The sequence below is a fragment of the Motacilla alba genome, chromosome 4 (assembly GCF_015832195.1).
Source record: "Motacilla alba alba isolate MOTALB_02 chromosome 4, Motacilla_alba_V1.0_pri, whole genome shotgun sequence".
NCBI lineage: Eukaryota > Metazoa > Chordata > Aves > Passeriformes > Motacillidae > Motacilla > Motacilla alba.
Window position 1 is genome coordinate 51557863 of NC_052019.1, and position 25476 is coordinate 51583338.

A 25476-nucleotide genomic window follows, 5' to 3' on the forward strand; every position below is an offset into this window, starting at 1 on the left:
AATAGCCATGCAACAGCTTATAATCAAACAGTACACAAGAGTAATACAACTGGGTTAGTCCTGGAAGTCTGTCACAGTCACCAAGCTGGGTCTTCTGTCTAGAGCTCCAAAATACCATGAACTAGAAAGAAATGGTATTTTAGGTATTTAGGCCATTTTAGACATTCATCACCAAAACTTCACTCTCTAGACACTGCCAAAATATCAGTATTACTAAACACTTGTATGATAGTTTAACTATGAATAAAATACATGCATGCCCTAAAAATAAAGTTCCATAAGAGAATCAGATACTAATTACAGCTTCTATTTAATATCTAAATCAGGAAAATTAGATTCAGTCTAATCAGAGATGTTAGAAATTTTTGGCACTTTAAATACCAATAAGATTATTTGAAGTGCTACAAATATGTCTAGTTTTATGCAAATCATAAAATAGCTTCTTTCTACTTTAACCCCTTCATTCTAAAGTTCCTGAGGCTCACACACTCTGAGTATTACTCAGGATCCAGACTAATTAAATCATATAAGGGGTAGAACTGATCGGTTGAAGTAAAAATCACTGAAGCAAGGAGCACACGAAGACGCGATCTAAATATGCTGTCAAAATACCACAAAGATAATTTACTTAGGCTATGAATGCCTTTGTAAAGACTTGAAATCTGTCTTATAAATCCATATATTTTCTGACACCAGAACAGGCGAGCAGGAACCTCCAAAGTTTCATTGGTCCTTTTTCAAAACAAGAACACAATTTCATTTGATCTGAGTTTACAAACACACTGGAGTTATTGACTGATATTCGGCATATTCCTATGTGTTGAACCAGAAGTCAGATTATAGGATCCAATGGTTTTATTTGCCATGAAGATCTGCATATAAACAATGAAATAATTATATTGATTCTTCACTAATGATGGGACAAAAGAGATCCACTATTGTTCTCTACATTTATTAGGTGACTGTGCCAACCATATTGCATCTGTGTGATATGCTATTAGGAAAACACCACCATTCTAATGGAAAATGTACCAAACCAGGATTCCTACTTCTTCATTACTTCTGTGTCTTTGCCATTGGTACAAATGGTACAGAGACACGGGCAGGAAATAAATACAGACTCTGGTTATACCTCAGCTTACCCTAAGCAGAAGTGAGGTATTGGTGGTGCTCACCTGCTGCTGTGAAACAGCAGAAAGCACATAAAAACACCCTGCAATTTCAATGCTATTTAAAATCATTGTGGTACTTCCAATATTTCAGCCATGAGTCACTAGCAGTGATCATATTCAAAGTGTATGCCAAAGAACAGATGCTGCCACTGAATGGGCATCATTATCTTTCCTGCGTGGATTGTCTGCAAGTGGCACATATCCACACCGAACTGTGGAATCATCTTTCTAATAGATAAACTCCTTCTGCAGAAAAATCTGGCAACCAACCTGTGACACAGATGGCTTTACTGAGGAGACACAAGACTGTTCATGTCTGGAGCACAGGTGTTTCTTGCCCTGAATTTGCTAGCCAACCAACCTGTTGCCCAGCCAAAAGTCCCATTTCTACTTTCTATTTAAATCAAATGAGTCACAGTCATTGCCAAAAATTCAGAAGAGTTTCCTCATTATCACCGGTATTAATTATCCTCCTTAGTGATCAAAGCCAAAGTCAGCACGTGGAGACAGATCAACGCTAAAGCCAAAGTTGCTACCTCCTCTCCCAGCTCAATGCTACTATTATTTAGTATTACATTTGCTGTTTTTTACTGGACAGCCATCACTTCCAGACGACACACATGTGCACAAGAACAGAGTACCCCTCTGTAGTCACCATCACCTATAGGGTTAAACCAGGCTGAAATGTATAAGAAACATTCTCAAACATTCTCCTAATAACCAAAACTGTTCTCAATTTAAGATACCATGAAGCTGGCCTGGAAATGCTAATAAACAAAGCAAGCAAAATTTATCAAGGCCTCTGTTGGAAATGTCCTTCCTGGGCATACATAACCATGTCACAAAGCAGAGGTCTACAGGGAGGTCTCATGACCTGCACTGGTGGTGCACAGCTGGTCTGGCACTGGGCGCACCAGCCTGGCTGTGGTCACAGCTGAAGCGCACATGCAGAGCGTCCTGCAGAGGAGAGCTCAAGGAACAGAGCCTCTGAAGCTCTGCAGAGCTGGCTGATATATTCAGTTGCAGGTACTCAGTGTAACACTGCTCCAGCTGAGATCTGAATTCAAGTGACAGCTTCACCAAATTTGTCATTACTGCATCAGCTACTGTGCATTCTGATCTAAGAAAGAATTGAGGAAATGAAGTATGAACTCACACACCTTCTTTTCACTGAACAACCTTTATGATACTGAAGAAAGCACAAGAAACATGTGAGTACCTTAAATACAGAACATGCTCAGGAAAAGTGCCCTTCACAGATTACAGGTTTAAATCTTCTTAAATGAGCAGCCTGGCAGGAGCACTCAGACCTCACCGAACATAAACCATAAGAACCATTTATTGGAAACGCTCAGGAACGTGGTGTGACTTGTGGGGCTGTTCAGAGCGGGGCGAGGAGTGGGACTTTAATGAACCTGTGGGTTCCTTCTAACTCAGAACATTCTATGATTCTTGCACAAGGTTTTGTTTAATCATGAGACCAGATCTCATCTCACTTTTTTATTTTCTCTGGCCCCCCATAACTTTGTCATTTCTGTCTTATACAGAGGGATACAGAGGGAACAAGTCCCCTAATCCATTTTGGAGAAAGCCCAGCAATCAGGGCATCCTAGAACAAAACATGCTGGTTTTCAGGCATCTCATACAGGAATACCAGGATGCATACACAGTGAAGATTTTATAACTTGAATAAAATGAATGGCAAATATTAAATAACTCATAACTAAGTACCTCTCACACCCTTATTAAAAAGAAACATCTACAGGTAGATGCAAAGTTCATACAATTTTTTTTCAGTTCACACTATTATCAGGAGATGAGAAAGATGACACTATTCACTAATGGGAATAAATTAATCCATCCACCTGTATCATTGTGTTCCACCTAAATCACAAGGCACTCACTTCGGTTATCTCAAGCCTGGCTTACAGTCATTAACTCATCCTCCCTCTGATGGCATTTCAGATGTGAGAACATTCTCCTCAGAGTATCTGGCTGATAAATACCAACTGATTCAGCTGTGATGGTAAAGGTGAATGTGCCTGTCATAAATATTCACTGGCTGATTCGCACAAAAGACCATTCTATTTGTACAGATCATGAGAAAAGCCATTGTATAACAAATAACTCTGTGCAAATTCTTATCAAGAATAGCTTTACAATCTACCACAGTGATTCCTCCTTCCACAACACTGGCTAACATGACAGCAACGATTAACTGTGGTAATGCACTGTACACTAGGGAGGTGGGCAGCTTCAGTGCAAAGTCTTGTGCAAAGCGTTTGCATTCCTGTGCACTTGTTGGTCTCTAGTAACATGGTTAAGACCCAGACAGAGGAAAACAACAATTTAGCAGGATAATTGATTAACAGTCCTTCATTGTACTTTCACAGCAGGAGGATTGCCTCTCATTAATCATCGTATATGTAATTGGTTGTACCTCCAAATTAAAACTAATTATAAAAAAATCATCCCAGCTCTTTTTTTATTATCATTTTGGAACTAAGAAGGACCAGTTACCTGAGCAATTTCAGTGGGATGATCTAACTTCAAAGAATATGGCAGTAGTTCAAACTCATGAGAAGTAAATTCAAGCCCAAATACTTAATTACATATAAAAACTCATTTATATTATCAGAATTCCTGCGACTTAAGAAGTGGACATATATCTTGGGAGAAACTGACATTTATAAATGGAACAAATGACTGGGGTCTTCTCCCCCTTTATTTGCAATTTTCTGAAATTTTTCAGATAAAAAAGAAGACAACAATTTGTCTCCAAATTTTTAGTATCACTGAACTGCAAAAAAATAAAAAAATACTCTTGTATACTTTTTTTTTGAAGATATTTCATTTCAAATTAAAATATAAGCAGATGATTTCAACTTTTGTTGTTTGATATGAACTATTTTAGCACTAGTGAAATGTCTATATAATACCTATTTTAAAGGTTTGTTCAAATGTCATTTACATTAGTTACTTTTGTGTCACATTATGTGTTATTAGAAATTATTCTTTAAATAAGTAAAATCAATACAGATAGTTTTGAGCAGCTGAATCTGCGTTGGGGGAAAGATGTGAACATTTGCAGTTTTCAAATTCTTCATGACTTCGGTTTTGAACCTTACTGAGGGTTGACATAAGATGCTTCCTTTGAGTTTTTTTTTTCCTGACTGGAAAGAAAGAGGGAAAAAGCAAAGAATAAAAAAGATAAATAAGAATGAAGCTAGAACTAATCCTCCAGAGTATCTGCTGTTACTGTAACTTCTTAAAAAATAGAAAGGAAGTCAGATTGTGATCACTAGTGGAGGCTGACATGGCAATAAATTCTATCCATGTACTTTTGAATATATAACCTGCTTTCTGTCTCTTCATTCAATTCCCTTTTGGCTACAGTTTGCATTAGAGATTTCCAAAAGGCTTCTATGGGTTGTCTTTGAGTGAAATAATCTCTAGCAAAGAAATGAATTTTCCCTGCCTAGTACCTTCAAATCATGCCAAACATAAAAAATTATGTGCAAATCCTGTACGACAAAACTTTATATTTCTGTGTAGATAAAAGTCTTTATTAAATAGCAACTATATATATTTTTTTTTAATTTTTAATATAAGTCTGTCTGTACAATTCACCAGCTCTCCCTGTAAGTCACTGCTACTCCCTGTTGGTTCTCATAAGCATGAGGAACTGTGCATCCCCTTCCAGGGAGATGGAGTAAAGAACAACAAAGAGAATGTCCTTGCAGTAAATAATTTGTGACTATTTGACTAGCTGAGAAAGTTGGGGTTCAATCTGCAGAAGAGCAGCTTGTGTAAAGATCTCACAACAACCTTCCAGAATCTAAAGGGGGGCTACAGGGGGGCCAAAGAGGGACTCTGCCCCAGGAACTACAGTGATAGGAGAAGGAGTAGTGAGTTCAAAAGGAAAGAGGAATGATTTGGATTAGATATTAGGAAGAAATTCTTGACTATGAAGATGGTAAGGCACTGTCATGGGTTGCCCGCGGCTGTGGATGCCCCATCCCTGGAGTTTTTCAAGGTCCGGCTGGATGAGGCTCTGAGAAACCTGGTTTAGTGGAGGGCAGGGCATTGGAACTAAATGGTTCTTAAGGCCCCTTCCAACCCAAGCCATTCCAAGATTGTGTGTGTGTTAAACTTCCTTAAAATGTTCTCTGACTCTGCATCAATCTCTTCCTAAAGAACATTGCCAGTTGATTAAAAGCTTACAGTATAGAAAGAGGAATATTTTATGAGTGAACTGGTGTTGTGAAGAACATAACCTACAAAAGCGAAGCTGATAAACTAAGATTTAGGTACACTGCTATAAATAGTTTCTAGCTCTTTCCTGTCTCTCTGCTTACTGTTTTTCTTGACTGGTTAAAACTTTCAGAGACAAGTTTTCTTTTCAATTTATGATATTAATTGACATTTACGATGTTCTTGTGCCAAATTCATGCTTTTTTTTTCCTCAATGGTGATATAATTTCTTCAACTCAATGTGCAAAAATTACTTCTCTCCCAAGTTTTCTAATTCGATTACTGTTCATTTATTTAGCTGCCAAAATACAAACTTAAAAACTTAATTTTAATACTTCTGAGAAGGCAGAACAACATCTTGAGAGTTGAAAAATACTTAGCAAACAGTGGCAGATATCACTACAAGCTTCAGGTATTCAATTATTGTTTAAATAAATTACTGTTATTCTGATGCCAGCAGCATCTACAAATGAAATCTTGTACCTCTGCAAAACCCCAAAATAATACCTCATTTACAGAGTTGTCCCACTGCACAGATATTGGGAAAATGCTTACAGTTTTATTTTGGCCCCATCTTTGAACACTTTAGCCAAACCCTCCCGAAGGACTGCAACATAAGGGAGTGACAAACACTCTCTTACCTTGCTACATATTCCCTTATAGTTTCTACAATATGTTCCTCCAAGTGTTCTGTGACTGAAAAGGAGAAGCATGTCCACTTTTCCACTAGAGAAATTTTAGAGAATTCAGAAGTTGAATCATTTTAGGGTCGCCAAATGATATATTCAATTTGCAGCGGTAAAGTCAATCAGCAATTGCAAGATGTGACACAAGTTCTCACCTGACACACTGAAGTTACACAGATGAAAATCAATGCTCCTTTCCTTATCTGAATGACGTAATAAATACTAATGGAAAAAAAAAAGGTTCGGTAATAAGCTTGAATTAATTACATGTTTATTGAGGCACAGTGAAGCAAATGAGTACGGGAAGCTGGCAAAGAGCCAGATGAGTAATAAACAGTTTTAAGACTGTCTGGAGACAGACTTGAGAATATTATAGTCATCAAGCAGCTGAAAACAGCCTCAGGGTAATTATAAGCATTTGCAATCGATTAAAGAGAGCATGATTCTTTTATGAGTCTTTATTAAACTTGCATTAAAACTTAAAACGATTAGAAAATGTTATGGTTTCAAGCACATCTATGTCAGTGGTCATCATATTTATATCTGGAAAACATATGCGCAGGAAAGCATATGTGATCCTGTGGATCACTTATTTTATACTGGTTTTAAAGGAAATGCTGGGAATTTGGGGCCCATACATAGAGATGGGCATCATCTCAGAATATCACCCCTCTTAAAATGCAGGAGGTAGCCTTTCTGCAAGCAGCTCAGCCTTTCAGATTGCGGGTATAATCCCTGTTTTGCTGGGATCCTTCAAGAACAGCACTCCAGTTCTACAGAATTACACTCAATTTATTTGAAAACCACTGCCTTTCTGGGGTAGGGATGGAGATAATGCTCTTTTATCTTCATAGTTCCACAAACTTGTGTACTTAGGCTGAACTCCTCAGTAATGCAAACGTCACTGCTCTCTCCTTAAGATTCTATTTTATTTTGTCTCTTTCTCCAAAATCCTCTCTCAAACTGAGTTTGAGACACCTTCTACTGGCCAGGTACCTCACAACACTGCCTTCATCCTTTCCTTGTGCAGAAATAATCTGAAAACCCTGCATATGATGAAGGAGCAAGAAGGGAGATCCATGAGGAAGTTTTTCAAGACAGATGCCCACTCAAGTCTTTCTTACGGCTAACCTCTTCCCTTCTGCTCCAGACAAGTCTTGACAATTACTTCTTCAACCTCTGTTTCCTACGGTAATGCCTCCTTCCGCCTCACAGAGCAAATCCCCTTCCACAGCCTTAATGCTTACTTTTTTTCTCTTCTTTACTAAAGTTAAAATTAAATTAATGCCTAAGGGAATGGCAAATATCCATTGCCAAATATTTGCAGTATTAGTTGGAAGGTCAAAAAACTGTAAGAAAAGATATCTTAGTTCTGGAACTAGTAAATATTTCATCAATATTTCATTGATCTCCAGTGATTGCTGCATATCAAAAGCATGCTGGGATGAAATACACAAGGTCAGGCCAAAAACTGGGAAAGAGAAGCGGGGTTCAGAATTTTTTTCTTTTAATATAATATATAGAAAGAGTTTTAAAATGTTACTATCACCACAATAAAAGAATTGGGATGAAGATAAAATTACTTCTCCAGAAAACGTCTTATTCCCCCTTTCAAGAGGAAGATTGCAGAATCTTTCTATCTACTTTAGCAGCAACAAAACATTAAAAATAAATGTTTCCAAACAGCTTGAATTTCTATCTTTCATCTCAGAAATGCAGAGATACCTACACTGTAAATTGCACGAGATTCACAACTATGTTCTTGCAGTGACTGACTGGTTTCTTCATAAAGAATTTACTACTACAGAAAAGTATCTACATTTTTTTTCCTGGAAAATACAGTGAGCTCTAAACTGCCCAAGAAACACAAATTGCAAAAACTTGTCCCTTGTTGATACACCACGAAGATAAAACCCAACAGTGTGCTGGGATTGAAGCTCAATCGTTCTGCCTATAAGGCCTGGGCTCACACATTGTGGTCTCAAATGACTATTTCATTCCTTGAAATGCGTCTGTCTTCTTCATGTTGTGACTGGCCACTGTCATGGGCCAGCCTGTGGATCAGGCAGGATTTGGTGTTTCAAACTGCATTTGGCTCACTTTGAACTTGAAACCATCAAGATTATTAACTTGGCAAACTTGCTCAAAATGTTTACAGATGGCAGTGGTTCTTTTTTTAAATCCAAACTTGGCAATTTCCAAAGGGATAAGTTATACATTTACAGTGTCCAATCTGAAAATGCCTTCAACTAAAAGGGTGCTGATGCTCCTAAGGAGAAATTCAGACTAGAGGAGGAGCTTCCCAGTCTCTACATCTGCTTGTGAGGAGGAGATGTACAAACACCCTCTGCACAGTGATCCTACACATTGAACTGAGCAGTCAAGAATGAAGCGAGTAGGAGCTGATTTGGCTGCTTAAATGATTTGGCTTCTACATACTGTGTGGATAGTAATTTTAATAGCAGTTTGAGAAAGGCATCAGTCTACTGCATAATTCTGCTGCATTTCATGCTGCCTACTCTTTATCTCCACAAGAAGACTCTCTTTAACAGCCTTTAAAGAAGTGCATAATTGTTCTTGAATGCTTTTAATATCCATGTATTAAATTTTCCTAAACAAAATCAGATTTCATGTCCTGGACAGGTCCTAACTTGTTTTACCAGAAGGAACAAAACACACTGACTACAAGGGAACTGACAGCACTGGGAGTTTGGTCTAGATCATGCTCGCAGAGTGCAAGGACTGGGGAAAAGACAACTTGTGCATTTCAAAAGTTCATCTGAATTTATACACTAGAGGTACAATTATAGTAAATGAAATACAGCAAACATCACCTAAGCCTGCTCACTTCAAGATGTTATTTGTTCTCAAATCCCCACTTATTAATTCCTACTGTATGTTGGCCTTACATTTGCTACTGGGGAGGCTCTACCACTTAGAAAAGACTATGGCTTTTCTGGAGTCTTTACTTAGCATAACACTACTGTTGCAGGAAAACAAGGTTTTTTACAATTATCCAGGTGTCTTTCATTTTGTCTTAAAATAGTCAGCCTACCTTCAAATTTCTTGGAAAAGAAACATAATTTGAAAACTTAAATGTAAATTATTTCAGAAATGCATTTCTACTTCACCTTTTCACCATCCAGTTAGTTATGACTCAATGAAAGAATTGCTTCTTTCAAAGCCTTAACTTTCCTTGTCAGTAAAGACCTTTAAGTAGACTTGAAGTTTCTAAGATTTAGATGTTAGTACAGTAGTGTTAAAACAGTAAAACTGAATATACTCATCTACTTATATTCAAAATAAGAATTTGACATTTTTAAGTAGGATAACATAGGGGAAATTATTCTCAGATCAGCAGAAAACATTTCCATTATAAAAAATTCTCTGATAATGGAAAGCAATCTATGATAGACTGCAAGATAAAACTCAAAAGCAATTCTATTGATAGGATTTAAAACTTTTGATTTTGATAATTGGCACATAAAATTTTCAGCTTATATTAAAGGTGCAAGGCAACTGGTTAAACACAGTATGTATTTGGGGTAAGATCCTAATGTTAGTGTAGGAGAATTTGTTTTAAATAAGAAAGGCCCATTTTCTTCCACAGAGCAAAATCATTGCTGGAAATAATTTCAGTAATTCAACCAAAGTATTTTGTTTTAAATAATTAAATTAAATGACTAAACAAAATAATTTACTGGAAAGGAAAGTAGTGAAATTCTGCTGGTTGGAGGAATCAGTCAGTCTATTAGTGCTTTCACAGTTTCTAATTTAGAAAAACATGGCAACAATGAGGAAAAAAAATGAACACGTAGCAGGATCTATATTCCCATTATTTGTCAAGTGTCATTTACTGCTATGGAGACACCACTTCATGTTATGACACACACCTTGAGAAGGAATGATCGCTGCACATGAAAAATATCACTAGGACAAGAAATTACTGCTTGCACAGGTGTCAGTTTTGCACACAGCTGTGCACAGCATTTCAATAATCTCTTCCTAATATGAAATCAATTCTAATGCAAGTATTGGACTCCCATCTACTTTAATGTTTAATACTAAATGTTGTATTAAAATGTCTAATATTAACTGCTGCAAGAAGTTATACTGAGCAAAGCTTTTAGCAAGAATTTTATTTTAGGTCTGTATGAGCTGAGAAAATAATTAAGTCACACTGCAGCAGAAACTCTCATGGAAGGTGAGGTATGGGACTGGACTGGGATCTTCCAGAGGAAATTGCAACCACCCTTAGGTGCACTGATGCTAACCAAGGGGATGGATTATCCCTGGACCTCCGCTCCATATCTGCACGCTCAGTCTTGACTTCTTTCTAAAAGAGGCACAGAAGCTAACGGAAATGTTTCCTTCCTCAGAGTCTTCTGGAGTTCTTGGGTCAACTCTCTTTTTAAAAATTCAAACTCCTGCTTGAATAGTTTTCTTTTGTAAAAATATTTCACGTCTAGAGACCCATCTAAAGAATGGCTTTCTCAAACATCACAGAATTATTAGAGTTGGATGGGATTTCAGGACATCACGCTGTCCAACCTGCTGCTCAAAGCATAGCAAATACTGAATTCAGAGTTATCCGCTCTGTAATCCATTAAAAAGTGATTCCAGTTCCTCTTTTCTTGCCATTAATTTCTTTGTCCCTCTCTCTGTGCTAGTTCTTCTTCCATCAATAGAGAATCCAGGAAGAGAAAATATAAACTGCTAACATATGAGAAATTTGTTTCAGTTTATCAATAAAATAGCAGGAAAAGGGGATGAAGTGATATAATTTGTTAATATTTATAACAATCTGGCAAGATTACTCTCTAGTGACTACTAATCAAAAAATGTCATCACGTGTCTGTGAAAAAGTGCTGTCATAGATCAAAAACTGGGTAAAAGGATGTGAACAGGCAAAACACAGTGGTTTTGAAACCTAATGGTGAAACCGAATGGTTTCGCCTGAAACAGGGTAGCAAAGGATTAGAGGGGCATTCCAGTATGAGCAAGAAAAAGAAATGGAGAGCCAGTGATCAAAGGAAAGAATGAGAGGCCTCAGGTTACAGATAGTGATCTGAAAGTTCTGCTCTGTTTGATTTTAAAAATGGAGTGGGAAACCATCAATGAAATCAGCATCTTTATAAAATCTTAATAAAATCTTATAAAGAAACAGTAGGAAGCAAAAGAATACAGAAATTGCTTGCTGCACTAGGATGGCTGTTGAAATCAAGGATTTAGCTTGATACAGTCTAAAGAAACATACCGTCGCGCAGCTAATAGCTCTTCTCTGAGTCACAGGATAATTTAAAAATCAGCTTCCATTTTAAATAATTTTATCCGTGGTATTAATTCCAAACTATGTACACGCACCCCTAACCCTCAAAAAAACAGCCTACCCATGCCCCCCCCAGCAAAAAAATGCTCAAGCCACACAAATGGTTAGAAAGGGGACAGACTTCTCAGTATATGCTAAATGCAGAAAGTTGAGGTTTTTTTCCACCTTTTCCTGGTCTTTGTGGTGGTGATCACTAATCAGAGTCAGATTATCAATCTTTCTTGGTTAGTATGGTATTAATTGTTGACTACTGATTTCAGAATGCCTGAGAGGCTGGTACAGAGACCAAATATTTGCCACTGATCACATCTGAGGATGATGCGTCGCTGAATGAGTTATTGCTCTGAAACTAATTCCTTGCAGGCAGGCAGGCATCTGTGTTACATAAGTCACACCATTATGAAGTTCTTACCCAGACACCAAGGACAAAATACCATGGCATCTGTTCTGTATTTTAAAATTAAATAATGAAACTAGAATAATTTAAACCCAGTATTTTCAAATATAATTATTCAAAGATATTAAGTATAAAATTTGCTTGAGGCTTTTAAACTCAAAAATACATGCAAAAAAAAAAAATCCCTTAAATTCAAAGTTTATAGCTGTCTTCATAGGTACCTGGCAGTAAAATGCACAAACTCATAATTTCTGAGCAAAAATACTCTGCTGTGAGATTTTTAGGGTTTTTTTGTTTATTTTTATTTTTAGAGGTTTTTGTGTGTGTGTTCCTTATCCCATGGCTGGTGCTTTTAGGTGCTGCTTTGTTATAGAAAAGAATTCTCTTATTCATCACTTTCTAGTCTTCTAATTTAAGAATTTATTATGTAGGCAGGGAACAAAAATCAATAACACCTGACCAGAATGAACCAGATATTATGCACAGTAAATCGCTGAAGTGAGCATTTTTCTATAACTCAAAGATTAAACTTTGAACATAAGTTTTAAAATGCTCATCCAAGCCAGTCATGATTACTTATGAATATTGGATGCATCTGAAAAAAACAGGTCTGGTTGCAAAGCAATTTTTCACAGAAATAAAGATTGGTAAATTTGTTAGATAATGCAGTCTACTGGAGAAATCTTTCCACTTCTCTTGTCAGCTGTAAAAAAGATTTGGGCCAAAATTGGCTGATTCACTGAGCTGGATGGTGCAGTCTTGTGACACCGCCATCTGTGTCACACTTACTCTATCACACAAAAACCACCAATTCAGCACCTTTCTGGAACACTGAATGAACTCAAAACAGAGGGAACGCTGTCGTGTCCAAGCCCTCCTCCTCCTCAACTTCTTCACTCTCAAGAACTTCTTTCTACATGTTTTATATTTATGACTAGCACCTTGTTCTTGCCAAACCTCTGACCTACATTCACCATCGCTTCAGATTCTGGCCAGAAAGTATATGCCAACAAACAGAAGAGATTCACCGCACAATAAACAAATCTACAGAATGCAAAGCTTACATGTTGCATCTTGAATTGTCATTTTATGTTTCTACTGTCCAAAAAACCAAGAGAGCTTGCTAAAAACTTTTATGCTTCATAAACATGCTTAGAATGGAAAAGCACATAAGTTCATAATTTATCAGCTAACTCTAACAAAGACTTATCAAATAAACCTGTAAATGTTGATGGATTTTAGAAATAGATTTCTCTGCGGTGCTGTGAAATGGTGCCACAACCATAAATGTTCACAAGCAAAACAGAATCTATTGGAAGACTATAAAGCTGTAATGTGACAATTTTCAAGAGGATTATGGATTTGACAAAAATCACCCTGATAAACACTTACCATAGTCATTATCGTAAAAAATAATGAATTTCTGCCAGGCATATTCTGTGACCACTCTCAAGATGACATCATTTAGGTAGACAGGGGGCCGCACAGAGAGCGTGTAGTCATCGTTGCGGTTGCTCCTGGTGAGCCCGCAGCCGCTCCTGGGCGTTCCTGCCGTGGAGCGCTGGATGAAGAGGTGAGGGATGTGCATGGCATCGGCCAGAGACTGCAGGGATCCTGCTGATGTGCAGCCAATGGAGCTGACGAGGGCCAGGATGCCTTGGTTCATCAGGTCACAGGCTGTAAGAAAACACAGAGATATCCAGAGTGAGAGCGGTTCGGTATACACGGCCTATTTTGCTGTTGCTGTTGAAACACACTGGGAGCTGAAGCACAGCAGGTCCAATCAAGGAAAACATGGGTACAATTTTCATATTGAGTAATCCAGATCTAAAATTCCTCAAAATCACAAAGCTAATCTATTCACTTTGAGGTTTCTTGTGGTCTAAGCTGGAAGACTGTCCTGTCCGTGCTATCCAGAAATGAATTTTCCCTTTGAAATGAAACCCACCACTGGATCATCTCAAAAACACTAAGAACTGATTCTGGCTACAGAATTAACATTACCACCCAAGGAGATAAGCACTCTTCAAAGTCTAGCACAACAGCTCCATGAACAATAGTATCTTTGCATTATACAGGGAAAACTTGAAATAACAGCTCAGGCTTGCTTGTCAACTTTTGAAGACGACTGAATAGCATTATGTGCATTAAATTGTCCAAGGAAAAAAAGAAGTTTATTCTGGGATTTAAGAGGTATATGTATATATAGTGTATATATCTCACATAAACTTTTCTTTTTCTCTAGAAGACAAAAAACCTTCCCCTCGCCCCCAAGCTAGTCTTATAAATAGCAAAATGCTTTCAAAATTCAGTGAACATTTTCTATGCACTTACTTTCCTCACTTCTTTAAGAAAGACATCAAGTTGACTGCAAAATGTAACACCTCAAAACTAACTAATGGTCCCATTAGTAGACAGCCTTAAGTACACCACCAGTGACATCCACATAAATAAAATGGTGTTTATCATGAATAATGTTGATGCAATCAATAAATACTAAAGAAATTTATAATCATTAGGTCTGCAATTTTGAAGGGTTGCCCTATGAATCAGAGTCAAGTGGTTATACTGTGTTTCTAAGAGGCTGGAGAGCTTGAATGAAGAAATAACATGGACTCATAGCATAATTCCCCAGGACGCAACCAAGGCTACATTTTGAAATAGTTTTTCACTGGCAAAGTTACACAAGCAGTTAACCTGCATCTACACGTGCAAATGAGTAATGGGATGGTAAAAATCAGTATATGAATATCTAATACTAAACTGTACAATTATTTCTTCTGTAGGACTATTCTGCACACAAAACAGGTGCAGGCCAAAACAAGAAACCCACATGTGAGAATATGTTCACCTAAAAATATAAAAACATATTTTAGTGCCAGACCTGTTGTCTCACATCATATGGCTCTTACTCACAGTGAGTAATATTTTACTTTGCAAACACACCAACACACCTATTGATCTCAGTGGGAATATTTACAGTGTGAGGAATGGAGGAAACATTCAGGCTCATGTAGTGATGTCCTTTGAAGCCAAAGGACAGCACCAGAGGTCATGAGTGCTGAGAACAACCTTCTCCTAAAGCATTATTTTCACTAAGAGACAGAGATCTGGAACATACAAGGGTGTTTTCCCAGGCCTTATTCATGCTGCTGCTGAGGCTTTGTCCCTTGTGAGCCCTTCTGAACTCCTTCATGCAGAAAAATATGGGAGAGAGAGTGTTCCACACAGAGATTTCAAAGTGTTTTGGCTTAGGATAAAGTGTTCTCTCTGTTACACACTCTGAACACAGCTCAGCTTCTGGACTTTAGATTAAAAGTAATACACTGTTGGTAATTTCAAGGATCCTTCTTCTTCAGAAAAACACTAAATATGATTGTAATGGGACAAAAAATTATTGGTATCTCATAAGTTTCTAAAATTTGGAACATTTCAAAACAATCTTAATAACTATTCATCTTTTATGCTGCTTGTTACAGTCCTTTATAATCACTTTCAACAAAGATAAAAGGCTTGTCAAGTTAAATTTTTAGGGAGATGCTGAATCTCTTTCTTGATATGGTTTTCCTGTACGAAGGACTGCAATATCTAGGTTGCATATCCCAGTGAGAATACTACTGCTTGAGAAAAAAACTATTTTCTGTTGATATATTGCTAGATATTGATAGAACTGATATGAATAAATGTTAGAGATTTTGCAAAAGCCTTCTTTTAATTCAACAAAATATTAATCTTTTGCCTCTGATGTCACTTGTTCAAATAAAATACGTGGTGTGATCCTCCAGCCTCTGAAACTTGACTTTTAAAAATATAGCCAAGTCAAAATGCATGATAGAAATTGCTTGAAAATTTCCAGGCACACTTTCAGACTCTCAATAACTACTCCCTGTAATGCCATGAAGTGGGACACATGCTTTTTATGAAAATTGTTATTGAAACGTGAAGAGGAAGAAAAGAAAACAGCATGGAACATTCAGCTCCACAGGACCGAATCTTAACACTGGCAAACAAACTGAATGAAGGATGAAAATCTTCTCCCTTAACTCTACGTCACATTTGTTACAACAGCCTCAGGACTGAAGTTGCCTGGGTGTCTCTTTTTTCCATGGTATGCTTATGAGAATTGTGCTGGCTGGATTGGGATTATATGCACTTAATTATGCTCAGATAGACATTCTTCCTGCACTCTTAAAGAATAGTTAATAGACACAGAGTTAGCTGCTGGAGAAGGGACAATATCTCAGAGGCAGCTTTTTCTAGAAAATCAGTGCCTGAATTAAGAGTTCACCTCTGAGTCAGACCGACTGGATTATTCTTTGAACAAAATTATAGTCTCTGCAGTATATACACACAAAGTGAAGCCCATGTAATATGTAAAAATACCATCTATGACATTCAAATATTTCTCAGCCAAGAAGAACTTCTCTTGTCTCCAGCAGAAGAGTTCATTGGTAAAATGCACAAGACTGAGGTCTGTGTACTTTCTTAAGCCTTTTTCCCCCCTCAGTAACACCAACTCTATTAAATCCATTTCCGAGCATTCCAAATATTTCAACTGTATCTTACCAATGGACTAAAAGCTGCCGTTCAATCATTTTTGAGATCCTGGTTGCATTATTGCCCTGAGCCTGAAATATCCAAGTTTTGGTTTTGTTTTGCCCCACTTATGTTTAAAAAACCATAAATAAATAAATAAATAAATAAATAAATAAATAAATAAATAAATATATATATATATATATATATATATATACACTATGTGCACACACACACACACTTGAATGCTATCTTGGCATTCAAATCTCTGTTGCAATTTAATTTACTACAACCTCCTTGGTTGGTTGTATTTCCAAGCTGGTATTTAGTCTACAGCCAATATGATCAAGAAATGTTAGTTTGCCATCAAGTAGAGAAATAAAAATATTGCTGTGTCTCTAAAGTTCCCAGTCACACCCTGTAGAAATGCCAAATTCAGATGGACCTGCGCATAGCTCCACTGCAAATTTAACAAAGGAAGAGCAGTTCAGTAATAGTGTTTCTAAAATATTGATTTAAACTACAAGCTGCATTTAAACAGAAGTTGTCCAAATATTAGTTCACCCTTATAACCACCACGTAGCAGATGTTCTTAACAACTGCATCTTCACTAGCTAAAGGAATAAAACTGATCATATTATTTTAAGCATTTCATAGAGAGAATATGAAAAATATCAGTGTTTATATATATATACATAGCATGTGATATATATATATATATAAAATGGTGAAGCATTTTAAGTCATCTTAATGATATTCTTCATTATGTTTAACTCTACAGCTTATCTTGGTCTTTTTTCAAAATGCAAAGTTTCTGTATTTTCAATGCTGGTGGGCCAATCGCCAGTAACAAAAAAGCAATCTTTTAGAGTAAAAAACTCTTGCTAGTTTGGCAGGCATCTAAAGAAAACTAAAAAATGTAATTTTGTGGTTAGCATGCTATTTTTTTTGAAATAAAGAGCACAGCCAATTCAATTGGAAATAAATAATTTATATCTAGGCTATCAGCTTGTACAAGCATTTTCAGCAAAGCAGAATTTGAATGGCCATGGTAACAAATGTGTCCCTAAAAGGAATTCTCTCTAAAATGGAAACAATGGTAGGTCCTTAAATAACTACTAGTTGCGGTAATATAGAAAGAAAACAAACAAAAAAATTCTATAAATAAGATCAAGTTAAAAATAGATGTAGGAATAAATAAGAAGCACCAAAAAAAGGGACTACTGAGTTTTAATTATTGCTATGAAAGTAAGAATTTTCTTTTTTTTTTCTCCCATGTTCTTGTAATGGTAAACCACAATACATCACCCTCATCTACTGTGAACTGATGAGCCAAACTGAAAAAAAATATTGTAGGATCTCCAGAGTCTTTGATAGCAGTCCAATTTTGCTCCCACTTAAATTGGTGTTTAAACAAAGTCAGATCAACTCTCAACACCATGTTTTTGAAAATGCTAAATGCTGTGCATAAATAGTGGGCAGGATCCCTTTAAATAACCAGACAGGTATGCTATGGTTCTTTTAATCTTCTGTAATTTAGAAACTACCAGGCTCCTTCCAGAAAAGTAGCAGCATGTAACTGAGATGATGTTGCATGAACAAAAATTAGATCTGAACACTGTTCCCAGAATCATGGTCCCATGGGCCAGTCGCACACCTCAGCGTCATTCCGCTGGATGTCCTCTTCAAAGCTGATGTCATTTCAATCTCAGTGCTCCTGGATGTTTTCCACATATTATCCATGTAGTATAATGCCTCCAAGCTATTTATCTGAATGTGAATCTGGGGAAGAAAACCTCTCTTAACTGCATCTCTGATTTGGGATGGAGACTATAAACAGTTTGTTACCCTGTGCATCTGCTCTATGTTTTGAAAATGCTCCAAGTACTTTGTTACCAGGAGGGCTCCATACAGTTGGGACAAATTTGCTTTCCTTTGATTTCTGCTGAAGGTGAATACAGTCTCCACAGAAACATTTTTTCTTCTTAATCTCTTTTGGAGTCTGTACCATTCACCACCAGATGAATCACAGGTTCCCTGGAAGAATACTCAGATTTATTCTCCACTCCATCCAAATAGCCAGGAACGTACAGTCTGGTCAGAGGGCAGGGAAAAACAATCTCATCCACAGGAGCCTCAGGTTTTTCCCATACAGTAGTAATGAAGAGAGTACTAATGGATTTATTAATGCATTCCAGAAAGTCATTCATTGTCCCTATTCATACTAATCCACATCCAAACCAGGATACACAGCTGATTCAGGGATCAAAATACCTGAGCCCCTATAAAATGCATATTAGGCAGCTTCTATGTAGCTTTGGAAATACAAGCTATTATTTTTTGTTCATTTTGAGAATATGCTGTTGGCTGCTCCTCAAATCTTTCCTGAGCTTCAGCGTGCTGATGAAGACTGAGGGACTATAGCATGCAAATTTCTAAGCATGCAAAGGCTAAGGAATAAGGTTAAAATCTGCATTCCTTTCACTGTGATGTTCTGCTCGCTCCCAAAATGATTTTTTTTTTTTGTCACCTTTAAGTGCTCCCCAAACCACCCATGAGTACACTGCAGAAAGATAATGTATTCACACAAAAACAGCCATGAAAAGTGACGAGAAGTTTTAACAGATAAACTACAGGTCTTTCTGTTCGGTGTTCATAATCTCAGGTGCAAGCATTAGAATGAAATGTGATTATAAGATCCATGATCAAGTGAGATTGATCTCAAATTTCTAATAAATCTTTTTAGTCACTTTTGGATGGCAATTCTGCTCTTGCAAATTATTTTTCCTTCATAACACAATAGTTCATCCCAGACTTAGAGCTGAATTATTTCTAGAAGAGTGACAGCACATTTTTAATATATCCTGAAAACTCTTCAGAAGAAAATAAGGATAAAGTGGGGGGAGGGGAAATTATTGACTGGATTTTAAAGAATATTCTCCTCTGCAATGCAGATAACAGAGTCTATCCTGTTCCTTTTTTAGATAAGGTTAGAGAATTCCACTTCATTTACATCTTTTCTGTAAACATTAGTAAAAATTCTCCTCTTCCCACTACATTATACACAACTCCGACTAACAATATTTTAAATTCACTTGTAATTAACCTTTAAGGGATTTTAGTTTGTCCTGACTAAAATGAACTTGCGTCTTAGCCTTAGCAGCTGTGCTTTCTAAGCTTTGGGATTTCTTTGGGAAAAATAATCCAAACTTGTGATATCTAAAAACTATTACCAGAAAGCACATTTGCATCTCTGTTGCACAAAACACTACAACCACTTTTGGAACTTTTAATATTGAAAAGCATTTGAAAGCCTTTTCTGGGTCAAATATCTTCCTGTGTACAAGCTTTGCCAATTATGGTAGCATTAAATCCATCACGTTAAAATGCAATAATTAATCTGAGCCTTGAAAAAATGAACTAAAAGTCTCCCAAGTTTGGAGAGAAGCAAGATTTACACATGAAAGGTATTTTGATCCCATGGCTTGCAGGATGCAGTTAAAGGGCTTGAATAAACTACAGCTTACAAAGACCACCAAACAGAAAGAAGGCTCCACAAGTTCTTTTTTTGTATAAGTGTCCTGATCTATTTACTTTTTCCTGCTTGCCAACCTTTAGCTCTTCCACTTGATTCTACAGAGGCACAAAGAGGATATGTGTCTTCCCAGGTTACCACATCAGGCAGAGAAAGAGCAGCACAACTTCCTAATTTTTTAAAATCTGGTTTCAATTTATTTTTTAAGTGATTTTTTAAATCTGGTTTTTACCTGGTACTCAACAGTTGCACCCAGGCTTTGTCTCAGACAAATGATCATTCCCAGCTTTTCAAGAAGCCTGAACTTTTTAAAAAACATTTACAACCACCCCCCACCATTCCCCTTAAAGAAGTTACACGGGCACAAAACCACAAATCGTCAGCTGAAGAGTGGCTTTATATGCCATGTCTGTTAGGATGTCAACCTGAATATACTCCCCAAAATGCACAGGATGTTCATCTCAGCCTATGGTTGAGATGTCAAAAGAGGCTGTAGTATTGATAGATCTGGAAAAAGGAAGCTGTGCCAAGCAGCACTGTTGTTGAAATGTTTGAAATGTGTACTAAGGGGTGAAAAGGGGCAGAGAAAGAAGAAATTTAAAATCAATTAAGGCTAGGCAGTGACATTCACTGGAGAAAAGGCTAGATACACATCACAAAACTGACCTCTAGAGTCCTGGCATCTAAATAGGGATGTCTGTCTGCAAAGGTAATGTAGCGTATTGGAAAATAAGAAGTGCAAGGCCACACAGGCATAGATTCCAAGAATGCCTCCAAAATATTCTCTTTAATTTGTGCTGAACTCCCACCAACATAAGCCAAATCTTTTCTACTGCCAGCATCCTTGCTCAAAGTGTTGCATGAACAATTTCCATTCATCCATTCAGCAAAATGAAAACTTTCCATCTCAAGTGCAATCACTGGTAGATTCCACTTGATTACCTAATTTATGATGATGGACATATTACCTCAGTATACAATGACAACTTCATCCTTTACTTTCTCCCTTCACCCTTGCACCACTGTTTCTGGATCTTTTATTTCCTTAACCAGCACTCTTTGAAGAGTTACTAGGCAGCACATACTCTCTGATACCCTTTCAATATCAAGCTTGCCGGCTGCAGAGCAGACAGTTGCTGCTTAGCAGCAATTATATGAAAACAAAACGGCTGAGTCTTAAAGCAGCTTAATATAAAATGAAATATAATTTTATCAGAAGATTACATCCTAATAAAATCACAGGGATTTACTCTAATTCTGTGTTCTCTGCAAGTCTGTGTAGAAGTGCTGGGGGGAAAAAAAAACACCATCAACAAAACTTGTTTAAACCGTGAGCATCAGCATTTATCAGTTTTTGAACCTGCTCAAAATAAACCAGGGTAATTTTCTTGTTAAGAGGATAAAACACTGAACTTGATGACATTTGACCAAAATTATACCTTCCTTGCCCCCTATAAGTCAGACTGTCTTGCACTTTTGCCTTCCATCCTTTCTGTGTCGGGTCTAACTTTCTTTCCTATCTGATTTTTCCTGCCCTGAGCATCGGAGAGCATTGGATTTCATCCTCCCCTTGCCAGTTCTCCGCTCCTCAAAATCGGCTCCAGTCAGGCAAAACAACTCTTTTTTTTTCCTCTTCATGTAACCTCATCCATCTCTTTTTTCATTTTTATTTTTCCCCACCTACTTCACCCCATTGCCTCCAGTGCCCAGAAACAAAATCTAGAGAACTTGGCACTGGACTGAGAATCTGAAGATTATTGCATTATTAATTTGGGATTAGTAGTCTGATTTCCCTTATGCTTTGGTGATTATGATACTTTGACACCTTTGTGGAACACTTTTACATGATCTAAATGAAAGAGATTACACTTGTGCTCCCCACACCCATTTTTTCAAGGTTAGAAGGCCCATTTCTGAGAATAACTCACATCACCAGAGCTCCTTTACATCTCCTCTCTTTTCTGAAATGTTTCATAGCCCCCCTTTTCTTGCCAAAACTATTAATATGGAGACAACAGACTCGGCTGGAGAGATACAGTGGGAAGCACAATACCACAGCCTAGTCCAGGGCAGACAAAAGAACACACAGCTGGTAGCATTAGTTTAATTGGAAGCCCTACAATGGGAAGAGCTGCCTGTGCTGCCCTGGATGAGTTTGGCATCCTTCCAAGCAAAGATATTACTGAGCAACACTGTCCAAAATAAGACCATCCCCCAAACGAAAAGAAATCTGTGAAAATAATCTGGGAGAGCTTTCTTTCCTGCAGTGCAAACATCAAATATTCAGGGAATGTTCTGCTATGGGAACAGCTAAGCAACTTTTTCAGTCTTTTAATGTGCCATTGTAGACTGTGTGTTTCCCCAGCCGAAAAAGGTATACATTTATTTCTTAAAAGAAACCCTCCTAACAACAAAAATAAAAATGAAACAAACAACAACAACAAAAGAAAAAGGAGTCAATTCTACCAGATGAGTGAATCAAACAGAGCAACTTAAGAGCAAACAATACAAACGCCACATCTTGCATTTGACACAAGAAAGGGAAACAGACTCTACATCAAGATAAAGAACTTTCTAAGAGAACAAGCAGAAAGCAAGGGAGGTGGTGCATCAGTTGCAAAAAAAATACATGGCTGTGAAAAAACTGAGAAGTCTGTAGGAGTTCAGAGCATCAGTTCCATTAGCAACTTAGCCACTCAAGAAAACCTCAGATGAGTCAAAACAACTTTCACCACTATTATTTGCTAAGAATAGACATTCTGCTTGTTTCACTGACTGACACACAGAAAAACAAGCATGATAAGAATAAAAAAAATCAACTACCTTTAACTTTTATTTTTTATTTGCAGCTCTGAAAGTTCTTGCAAAGATGCTCAGCATCTTCATCTCTATTTCACAGAATAAAAAGCCCCAGATGTGCCATGAGGACTTTCTTGCCCAAGGTCAAAAAGCAAGGCAAGAAAATTGTTTTCCATGCCAAGCTCAAACAAGCAAAAAGGCTTAAAATAAAGTTCTTTGTTGCAGCTTTTCATTGTTTGTTTTGTGCATTAGTGTGTCATTGAAAGTGTTTTATGTTCTGATCCCAATGTAACAATGCTTTATGAAAACTAAAGATTTTCAAGGAAGGCAAGGCAACCTACAAAACAGAATTAAGTGACAAAGACTTGCAGATCCATAGTGACCCCAAAGCAAGACCACTGTTGATTATGAGAAAATATTGAGACACAAGTGTTTAGGTAATGGAGAATAAATGTAGAAAAAGAAAGTAGAGCTGTAGGTGAGATATAAAAATTACAGATGAGTGTTCAACAGAAGGGAAATTGTAAGGTACTGAGGTAAGGGGGGGCAAGATGGAACTATACATGGAAAATTCAACTCTTGAGCTCATGATCATGAGTTTTGGAAAAAGATATAAATACTCATGTCACAGGACTCCAGCATCTTTCCTCATATTACTTAAAAACTTTCTCAATATGGTATTTTCATACATGATGCGTAGTGGGATTGGTTCTAGCAACACCAGATAAGGCAAAGATTCACTAACAACTACGTAAGACCTAGAAATCCAGAACAACATGCTGACAAAAGACCTGAAGGTGCAATGCTGACATAGTGAAGATAAGAATTCAGAAATGTTAAAACAGTACTAGTGAAAGGCATGGGGAGAGCAAAAAAAAAAAAGGAACAAAGGACTTTGCAACCAACAACAACAAAGGAATATAACGAGGGATGACATCAGCTTTGAGGAAATAGAGAAGGATGTTAATTGTTAGTAAGTGATGAGACAGTAAGATGTGCAGTTGGGGAGTAATAAATCCATTTAGATATCAGGGATGAGGAGGATGCAGGTTGCTGCTGTGTGGGACTAATGGAGGAGAGCAGAAGATACAGCAAGGTGGACAGTGACAGTGATACTGTACTGTATCTGCTGAAGTGCAAATGGCCAGTGCATTGACAGACGTGTCAGCCAAAAGAGCACTGGGGGAAAATCAACTTGGTGCATGTTACAGACAAAGCAGCAGCTGGGCTTGGCAGCAGATTCAGCATGTGAAGAGAAGGAGAGAGAAGACAAAATGTGCCTAAGTCTGAGAGTCTATTTTTGCTCTCTTACTCCAGGAATAATAATGGTGCAGTGTTCCTTTAGTGCCAGTTGCAACCTTTTACTGAGATTGCTTTGACTGTAATGGTTGCAAGAGATGCCAGGAAAAGAAGGTAATGAAGCTTTTGCTTTTCTCTTGACTTTTTCCAATGTCACAGAAAAAGAAATTTGCATAACTCCAAAATGGAAAATATATGTTTTCAATAAGGACCATTTGAGTAACACTAAACACTTAACCATAATTGAAACCAGCAGTTGTTCTAATCCATTCACACCATGGTAAATGAAATTTAAAACCCATCTCTGACATTGGAGAGACATGTCCAACAAAAAACCTGCTCAATGAGCTATTAGAAATCAATTGACACAAATCCTATTTGGAATCAGAGAAAAATCTTTTCTTTACCTTTAAAGAAACATTTTAAAATTGTATCTCTCCCTGAAAAACACAAAACCATGTAGGAAGTGAAAAAAAAATTGGTGTCAAGCTTCCAAAGCTGGAGCAGAAGTTGTTTTGCTGGGCTATACCGCACAAGACAGTAGTGCCACATGCAGGAGCAGCATGTGGAGTGAAGCAGTAGGACTGCTGAGTCTGCTCACTAGCTTTTCCCTGAAATGGAAATTACCATTTTCTTCCTAGATCTCTTAAAATCCTTTAATTGCTATTGGATCTAATCACCCGTGCTTACTGTGTTGCTTCAGATACCAGCAAGTTTATTTTTCCACTGAAGACTTTGCTCCTGTGGTGCAGCACTTCATGTATTTACTGACATGTTTTTTTTCCTCCAGCTCTTTCATGCTGCCACAATAATTCCTCAAAACAAGAGTATTGACTCCACTACAGGATTCTGTCTTTTTTAGTCATTTTGCATTGGTATTACCTCTCAAGTAGCAACAGACTTGTTCTGCCACTACTGGATATGAAAGAGGGGAACCAGGCTTACGGTGTATTAAGAGCTCCTAGTTGTGGATTGCACATAGTGTCATTCCCTTTGACTTGCTTTTTCCATGTATTTAGCTAGCATAGCTTGCAGGGATGCTCAGAAAATGGCAATAAACCAGAGTGCCATAAAACACCTTCTGATCTGTAGTACTACAGGTATCGTTTGTGGGAAAGCATAGAGTCAAAACCAAAGAACTGACATCTAAAGTACTCTTTTCATTCCAGCATGTCCAATACTTCATAAAAAAAAAAGAAAGTAGGGTTATTTACATTTTACCACAAGATCTGAAGGACATAACAGGCTAAGCAGCACATCTGAAGAACTGGAGTTACAAAACTCTCTTATTCTGCCTAGTAAAACTCTGGTCCCTGCACAAGGGAAGGGGAACTCCAAATGCCTCTTTGATGTTTGAGTCCTGTGCGCACAACAGAAAAAACAGTGAAGTTTCAAAAAGCCTTCCTTAGGACTGAGTAGGGCAGGATTTTCTTAAGTCACTTAGTACTGCCAAGGATGATGTAGCAATG

At 37.4% G+C, this 25476-nt stretch overlaps 1 protein-coding gene across 4 annotated transcripts in view; it reads right to left on the reverse strand.

Moving 5' to 3' along the window:
- Window positions 1-25476, reverse strand: part of GRID2 (glutamate ionotropic receptor delta type subunit 2) — a 678754-nt gene that overhangs the window by 270992 nt on the left and 382286 nt on the right. For all 4 annotated transcript variants that reach the window (XR_005256716.1, XM_038134923.1, XM_038134925.1 and 1 more), the window contains exon 3: window positions 13231-13515. Coding sequence is in view for 3 of the 4 variants with exons in the window: in XM_038134923.1 (XP_037990851.1) it covers window positions 13231-13515 (285 nt within the window). In the remaining variant the exon portion in view is untranslated. The remainder of the gene's footprint in view (window positions 1-13230; window positions 13516-25476) is intronic.